This window comes from Chrysemys picta, chromosome 1, assembly GCF_011386835.1.
Source record: "Chrysemys picta bellii isolate R12L10 chromosome 1, ASM1138683v2, whole genome shotgun sequence".
Classification (NCBI taxonomy): domain Eukaryota; kingdom Metazoa; phylum Chordata; order Testudines; family Emydidae; genus Chrysemys; species Chrysemys picta.
Window position 1 is genome coordinate 181924234 of NC_088791.1, and position 9096 is coordinate 181933329.

Consider the following 9096-nt stretch of genomic DNA (forward strand, 5'->3'; position numbering starts at 1 on the left):
CAACATGTCCATATAAAGCACAAGGTTGAACTGTAGGGGTATAGCTACACTTCAATTAAACACCTACAGCTGGCCCAGCTCATGGGGCTCAGGCTGTGGGGCTATAAAATTGTCATGTAGACATCCAGGCTCAGGCTGAAGCCTGGGTTTTGGAACCCTTCCCGCTTTGTGCAATCCCAAAGCCCAGGCTCCAGACCGAGTTTGGATGTCTACACCACAGTTTTATAGCCCTACAGCCTGACCCCTGCAAGCCTGAGTTAACTGACATGGGCCAGCCACAGGCATTTAGTCACAGTGTAGACCTATCCTAATGTAAGGGGACTGTTGCCCCCTTACTAACATTCAGTGGGGGTGTTTTGGTTGGCTAGCTCCCAGCACTAAAAGGGGAAGGGTCGAGGGCAAATCAGGAGCCTGAGACTGACGGTCCCCAGGAACCATGGGGAGAGGCCAATGCTCCAGATCAGCCTGATTGACAGGGCGGGCAGGCTAATCAGGGAGTCAGGAGGCCAGAGGGGGTCCCGTCCTCCGTGTGAACTGGAATGGCCTGAGTCAGACTGAGTGGGGCCGAGCTAAGGAGAGAGCAGGGGCCCAAGCTGAGCTGGAGAGCAGAACCGTGCCAGATCCAGAGCCAGAGACGCAGCCCAGGGAGAGCAGATCCTGTGCTGGGAGCAGAGCTGCAGCAGCAGAGCCAGAGACGCAGCCCAGGGAGAGCAGATCCTGTGCTGGGAGCAGAGGTGCAGCCGCAGAGCCAGAGACGCAGCCCAGGGAGAGCAGATCCTGTGCTGGGAGTGGAGCTGCAGCCACAGAGCCAGAGACGCAGCCCGGGGACAGCAGATCCTGTGCTGGGAGCAGAGCTGCAGCCGCAGAGCCAGGTGTGGTGAGCAAGTGGGGCCAGCCAAGGGGGAACCTGGGCAAAGGGCCCAGCACAGAAAGACACCCCCAGACAAGGGCCCTTGCAGGCCAGACCGGGAGGGGGACCTTAACCCTACGGGGGGCTGACGCTGGGAAGAAGGGTCCCACCACTCAAAGCCCGGAGGTGTGTGGCCACCACCATTGCAAGTGTCCAACCCGCAGCGTCTCTGCAGCACGGCCTGGGCCTGAGAAGGAGGCCTGGGACCTACAAGAAGCAGACTGTGACCTGCCCTGACATTCCAGAGACACTGGTTGTGATGTTCCCTGCCACAGAGCAGGGTGATGTGTTTTCCTTTAACCTTTCCCATTTTTCCTTGTTCTTTTCTTTAGATTAATTGTTAATTAAACAACTTGTATTTGCTTTAAATTGTATGGAATAATCAGTGGGTCAGGGAGGTGCCCAGTGTAAAGAGAGTACCCCGGAGTGGGGACACCCTAGCCCCTGTCCTAGGTGACCACAGCAGGGTTGGGGGTCGAGCCCCCCAGGAATCCTGGGCCCAGCCTTGTTGGGGTTACGAGGACTCAGCCAGACAGGAGAGTGGAAGGGGAGCCCTCAAGGGCAGGGAGGCCTCTGGGTAAAGGAAGTGGGAGCGGGGACTCAGATCCTTTCGCTTGCCCACCTCACCGGGGTAGTGCAGAAGTCAGGAAATTTCCCCACAATAGCGGGACCATTCCCCCGCTTACATAATTGGCGTCACGAACAGGATCCTATCCACAGGGTCCATCCCATTGGTTTTCTGGTTAAGTTCTAGTAGCATGGTCCGGGCCTAGTTGAGCACCCTACCATGGCTGGAATTGAAGAACTACGAACCCAGTTTGCTGAACTTCAGCGCAGATTATCAGACCAAGCGGAGGCATTACAGCAAGCTAGAACTGAACAGAGAGAAGCCTTATCGCTGGCCAAGGCAGTAATAGAGCAACAGACAGCAGAAGCTAAGAAACCCCCTACTATTTATGTCCCACGGGAGCGGAAGGTCACGGAGTTTGGTGGCTTCCCGACTAGACCAGGAGACATTACAGTAGAGGAGTGGGTCAAGTCTGTGAAGGCGGCTCTGCGTGTGCTAAGAGTACCTGAAGAAGATCATGTGGACTTCATAGAGGAGCACCTCAAGGGCCAGGCCAAGGCCACAGTAAAGTTCATGGCAGTGGCAGACAAAAAAAATGTGGAAAAGATATTTGAACTCCTCCTAGAAGTGTATGGGGACAAGGTACCTATTGGAACCCGACTAAAGGAGTTCTTTGAGAGAAAGCAGGAGCCCGGTGAAACTATCCGGGCATATGCATATGACCTCCAGGAGAAAATGAGCAGAGTGGAGCGGCGAGACCCTCAGCGAGTTCCAGACCCAGATACGGTTCTGAAAGAGCAGTTAGTGCTGGGGCTCCAGGATGATTCCCTCCGCCGTGAAATGAAAAGGAGGTTTAAGGAAGAGCCCAGTAAGAAGTTCCATGAACTCATGCAGGCTGCTATTATGTGGTCAGAAGAAGAGGAAGTTCCTGTGGCAGAGACAGCAAAGACTAACCCCCGTACACGAAGTGGCGGCCTTGTGAATGCAGCTGCTGGGGAAAAGGCCCTGCCCCAAACACAGCTAACATTGGAAAGCTTGAGTGAAGCTGTCCAAAAACTGGCGGTCCAGCAGGGGGAGATGCTGAAAGTGATGACTGAGGTGATGAAAGGAAAACCTCCCACTAATATGCCAAGATATCCAAGGGCCCCAGGATCCCGAAGATCTCCACTGAAGGACGAGCTGGGAAGATACATTTGTTATACTTGCGAAAGGCCAGGACATACTAGCCGAGATTGTACACTGAGAAGGAGACTGGAGTCCCAGGCGCCTGAAATTCAAAAGGCACCGGGAGCAAGCAGCCAACCATCAGAAGGCCAAGTGGGGACTGAAGGGTTTCTACGGCTGTCCCTAGGAAAAGGGCAGTGTGTCAGCAGCAAGGAAAAGGACCCTGATGATGTTAGTGTATTCAACGACTTCTGTGGCCGAGCTTTCGGGGACTGCTTGACAGTGGATATAACCATAGCAGGGGTGAGAACCCGCTGTTTGATAGACACTGGCTCAGAAGTCACCACTATTTCTGAATCATATTTCCGAAACTACTTAAAAGAGAGAGATCTGACCATGCATAATACCCGATTTGTACAGCTAACGGCAGCTAATGGACTTGCCATCCCTGTGGTGGGGTGTCTTGAAGCTGATGTAGGGTACATGGGTCGAACAATCCCTGGGAAATGCATTTTTATCCTAAAGGACACAGCTTCAGGAAAGACTTTAATGGAGAACAGAGTACCGGGAATTCTCGGGATGAATATTATAAGAGAGCTGAAAGAATTACTGTTGGTAGGAGAAGGAACCCTGGAGATGAACCGTCACGGGCAGCCTAGGAAGGACGCTACACTGAAGCGGGTACTAGCCCAAGTGGAGAGACATGGACGTTTCCCGGGTCCAACGGGACAAATTGGCTATGTTAAGGTGGCAGGGAGACAGAAGGTGGTTATACCTCCCTGGAGTGAGAAGATTATTGATGGGCGCTGCCGGGTGCCAAGCGACTTTGACGGATACAGAGTGCTTGTCGAGCCAACACCTGGGGCCAGTCTCCCTAATGGGCTCCTGGTTGCAAATGTACTTGCTAATGCCAGCAAAGGAAAAGTGCCAGTCAGGCTGTTAAACTCAAGTAAGAAGGCCATAAAATTGTACCCCCGAACCAGAGTGGCAGAGGTACACCGTCCTGAAGGAGTGGTGCCCCCATTGGGGGTGGCCTTGGAAGAAAATGGGGATGAGCTGCGGGTGATAGAAGTAAAAAAAGGCACACAGGTTACCACATCGCAAGCGGCACCTGATGGAGAGCTACCCATTCCAGTCCAAGTGGACCTCCAACAGCTAACCCCTACACAGGTTGGCCGTTTGCGGGCGCTACTGGAGAAACATCAAGAGGTCTTTTCCAGGGATGAGCGGGACTTTGGTTACACCACCACAGTGACACACCAAATAGCCACTGGAGATGCTGTCCCGATAAAACAGAGACACCGGCGGATCTCACCACGAGTGTTCCAGGAGGTAAAAAAACACATTCTGGACCTAGTGACTCAAGGTGTCCTTAAAGAAAGCCACAGTCCGTGGGCATCACCCGCAGTGATTGTAATAAAAAAAGATGGTGGGGTGCGATTTTGCTGTGACTACAGGAAACTGAATGAGGTAACGCACAAGGATGCCTACCCGCTACCCCGGGTGGAAGAGTCACTGGATGCATTAGGAAGTGCAAGAGTGTTTTCAACCCTCGATTTAACTTCTGGTTATTTCCAGGTTGCAGTGGAAGAACGAGACCGGGAAAAGACAGCAGTGACGACTCCATTTGGGCTGTTTGAATGGACACGTATGCCATTCGGCTTGTGTAATGCACCTGCTACGTTCCAGAGACTAATGGAGGGGGTGTTAGGAGACTATATCTTAGACACTTTGCTGATATACCTGGACGATGTTATTGTGTTTTCCAAGGATTTTGAGAGTCATATGGAAAAATTGGACTTGGTTTTCACACGATTGAAGGAACATGGATTGAAGCTGAAGCCAAGTAAGTGCTGCCTCCTACGTGAAAAAGTCAAATTCTTGGGCCATGTGATTTCAAAGGATGGAATCCAGGTAGATGAAGAGAAGACCAGGGCGCTGGAAAATTGGCCGGTCCCCAAGAATGCCAAGCAAGTGCGGCAGGCTCTAGGTTTCATGAGCTATTACAGACGATTTGTTCCAAAGTTTGCACACATTGCTGCACCACTATATGGACTAGTGGGCCAGCCTGCCCAAAGGAAGGGAAGGGATCAATGTTTTGTGTGGGATGATGCCTGTCAGACAGCTTTTGACAAATTAAGACATCGGCTGATGTCACCACCTGTGCTTGCATATCCTGACTTTAGCCTGCCATTTATAGTGACAACAGACGGGAGCCTGCACGGCCTAGGTGCGGTGCTCAGCCAGAAGCAAGAGGGGGCCGAGCGTGTGATCGCATATGCGAGCCGAGGGCTGAGGAGGTCAGAAAGAAATGACAAAAACTACAGTGCTTTTAAACTAGAACTGTTGGCCTTGAAGTGGGCTATCACTGAAAAATTTAAGGATTATTTAGTGTACTCTAAATTCACGGTAATCTCAGACCACAATCCACTCCGATACCTGGCAACGGCTAACTTAGGTGCAATTGAACACCGCTGGGTGGCCCAACTCGCTGAGTTCACTTTTGAAGTACAGTATAAACCTGGAAGGCAGAACATCAATGCTGACACCCTGTCTAGATTGCCTCTGGAGGAGGAGTCAGAAGAGGGCGAGGATCTGGAGAAAGACTTCCTAGTCATTCCTGCAGATGTTGTGCGTACGTGTTTGTGGCTAGAGAATCCAAAGCCCGAGGACGAAGTGACGGTAAAGGATGCAGTACAAAACCTGGTAAGAGGGGAGAGCGCAATAATCTCGGGGTACTCATGGGAGGAGATTCAAACTCTGCAACGAGAAGGTGATGTTGGACCTGTCTTAGTGGCAGTCATGAGCCAAACGAGGCCAGACCGGAGATTTGGGGCCAGATACCCCCAGTCTAAGAAGCTAGCCAGACAGTGGGAACGACTTAGATTACATCGTGGAGTGCTGTTCCGGGTAACATATCATCCCCGAGATGGTGAAGAAGTGTGGCAGTTAGTGGTGCCTGTGTCACTCCGCCGTCAAGTTTATGAAGCCAGGCATGATCATGGGGGGCATTTTGGAGACAGGAGCACTCTGGAGGTAATGAGGAGAAACTATTACTGGCCCACGATGGGTAGCGACGTGCAAGTGTGGATCCGTCAGTGCAAACGGTGTGCCTTAGCCAAGGATGTGTTTCCTCCCAACCGAGCCCCTTTGACCTGTACTAATGTGACTGCCCCAATGGAGGTCCTAGCGATGGATTACACACGGCTAGAGAGATCTTCAGAGGGGTATGAGAACATACTGGTTCTCACGGACATGTTCACCCGATTCACTGTTGCAGTTCCAACTAGAAACCAGACAGCGCGGACAACGGCTGAAGCCCTCATAAAACACTGGTTTGTGTACTATGGTTGTCCGGCACGGTTACACTCGGATCAGGGGAGGAATTTTGAATCAGAGGTGATATCTGAATTGTGTAAATTGTATGGCATAGCCAAAAGCCGAACAACACCCTATCACCCGCAAGGAAATGCTCAGTGCGAGAGATTTAACCGGACAATGCATGACATGCTAAGAACGCTCCCGCCAGAAAAGAAGCGAGCCTGGCAGGAACATCTTCCTGAGCTGGTGTTGGCCTATAACAGCCATGTCCATTCGTCGACAGGTTACGCTCCTTTTTATCTCATGTTTGGGAGGGATCCCAGGTTGCCATTGGATATTCTGGACAGAGAGGGCCCTGAGGAGGATGAGGTGACCAATTTGGATGACTGGGTCAAAGGTCACCATGACAGGCTGAAGATAGCCTGTGACGTTGCTCTCAATACAACTAAAGACACAGCCCGGAGTAGGAAAAGGACTTATGATCGCAAGTCCAGTGGGGCTCTCATCAGGCCTGGTGACCGTGTACTAGTTCGTAACCATAGACACCGGGGGCGTAATAAAATACAGGACAAATGGGAGTCAAATCCCCACATTGTAGTCGCTCACAACAATCCTGAGCTACCAGTTTACACCATCCGGCCTGAACGAGGAGGTCCTGAGAGAGTAGTACATAGGGACCAGTTGAAACATTGCACTCTTAGTCCAGACAGGGACCATAGGAGGCGTAGATCAGTACACCCCGAGGAGGCTGAAACCAATTGGGAAATGGTTCTAGTCTCACAAACCGAATATAGAGAGGGACCGAGTGGGGCAAACCCAAACCCTAACGAGAATGGCCAGATCCTTCAAACTGACCCAGTATTACCCGAGGATAGGGAAATAGAAAATATGGGTAACAAACCACCAGTCTTAAGAAGGTCCCAGAGGGCTAATAAGGGTGTACTTCCTGTTAGACTTAAAGATAATTATGTTATTGGTTCTATGTAGTGTTTTAATGAATATTGTTATGTATGGTATTAAGAAGTAGATGTGAAATGTTAAATATGTTAAATGTTCTTTTGATAATTGTTAATGGGTTGTTGATATACAATAACATGGGTTATGTTGTTACCATGGGGCCCGGATGTACCGGTGTGAATATTGTGGATGTGGCAGTATTTTAGCAAGGGGGAATGTAAGGGGACTGTTGCCCCCTTACTAACATTCAGTGGGGGTGTTTTGGTTGGCTAGCTCCCAGCACTAAAAGGGGAAGGGTCGAGGGCAAATCAGGAGCCTGAGACTGACGGTCCCCAGGAACCATGGGGAGAGGCCAATGCTCCAGATCAGCCTGATTGACAGGGCGGGCAGGCTAATCAGGGAGTCAGGAGGCCAGAGGGGGTCCCGTCCTCCGTGTGAACTGGAATGGCCTGAGTCAGACTGAGTGGGGCCGAGCTAAGGAGAGAGCAGGGGCCCAAGCTGAGCTGGAGAGCAGAACCGTGCCAGATCCAGAGCCAGAGACGCAGCCCAGGGAGAGCAGATCCTGTGCTGGGAGCAGAGCTGCAGCAGCAGAGCCAGAGACGCAGCCCAGGGAGAGCAGATCCTGTGCTGGGAGCAGAGGTGCAGCCGCAGAGCCAGAGACGCAGCCCAGGGAGAGCAGATCCTGTGCTGGGAGTGGAGCTGCAGCCACAGAGCCAGAGACGCAGCCCGGGGACAGCAGATCCTGTGCTGGGAGCAGAGCTGCAGCCGCAGAGCCAGGTGTGGTGAGCAAGTGGGGCCAGCCAAGGGGGAACCTGGGCAAAGGGCCCAGCACAGAAAGACACCCCCAGACAAGGGCCCTTGCAGGCCAGACCGGGAGGGGGACCTTAACCCTACGGGGGGCTGACGCTGGGAAGAAGGGTCCCACCACTCAAAGCCCGGAGGTGTGTGGCCACCACCATTGCAAGTGTCCAACCCGCAGCGTCTCTGCAGCACGGCCTGGGCCTGAGAAGGAGGCCTGGGACCTACAAGAAGCAGACTGTGACCTGCCCTGACATTCCAGAGACACTGGTTGTGATGTTCCCTGCCACAGAGCAGGGTGATGTGTTTTCCTTTAACCTTTCCCATTTTTCCTTGTTCTTTTCTTTAGATTAATTGTTAATTAAACAACTTGTATTTGCTTTAAATTGTATGGAATAATCAGTGGGTCAGGGAGGTGCCCAGTGTAAAGAGAGTACCCCGGAGTGGGGACACCCTAGCCCCTGTCCTAGGTGACCACAGCAGGGTTGGGGGTCGAGCCCCCCAGGAATCCTGGGCCCAGCCTTGTTGGGGTTACAAGGACTCAGCCAGACAGGAGAGTGGAAGGGGAGCCCTCAAGGGCAGGGAGGCCTCTGGGTAAAGGAAGTGGGAGCGGGGACTCAGATCCTTTCGCTTGCCCACCTCACCGGGGTAGTGCAGAAGTCAGGAAATTTCCCCACAATAGCGGGACCATTCCCCCGCTTACACTAAGTATAGTATAAGAGACACAATCCCATATTTTACTATGCCATCAGTTTTTAGACTGAACTTCTTATAGCTTTATATGGTGACTTCCACTTGGAAATGAGTACAATATGGCTAATTATTTGCAGATCAGCATACTTTAGAAATGTACAAGGCTAAATCTGACTCCCCATACTTATATGAATAATGGCATAGGGTTCAATAGAAATATTCACATGAGTAAAGCAAGTGGGATTGAACACATAACCAAAAGTTTCTTTTTTCTGAATGAGGTGGATTGAGAATTTAATTGGCTTTGGTAAAGAGCTCTGGTTACTGTGGGGAAGGGAGTTTTAAAGACATATGGGTTTAAAATAAATACATGCTTACCCATGATGGGCTGAAGTTCTATCATGTCCAAACTCTGGTATATAAACACTTAACAGAAGAAGGTAGGAGCTATAAAGCTGTGAATATGTATCAAGAGATTCATTGACATCCGTGTAATAGTGATAGTAAAATTCAAGTGGTTAGAGATGTCATCAGATCACTAAATTGTGTGCATTGCTTTAGCTACTGTTTTCTTGTGATAATATAGCTGTCTAACTAGATAAAGAGAAATATCATAAATATAGGCCCTGAATCCTTCTTCCACTTATATCCATGGATCAACTTCAGTGGAGGTAGCATGGAGGTA

At 51.0% G+C, this 9096-nt stretch overlaps 1 protein-coding gene across 1 annotated transcript; it reads left to right on the top strand.

Annotated features, from left to right (window-relative positions):
- Positions 1 to 352: 352 nt before the first annotated feature.
- On the top strand, positions 353 to 8431 carry LOC135977120 (uncharacterized). Its single transcript, XM_065576266.1, has one exon. It carries the CDS (start codon positions 1698 to 1700, stop codon positions 6948 to 6950), a length of 5253 nt encoding a protein of 1750 aa, XP_065432338.1. The 5' UTR covers positions 353 to 1697; the 3' UTR covers positions 6951 to 8431.
- Positions 8432 to 9096: the final 665 nt, after the last annotated feature.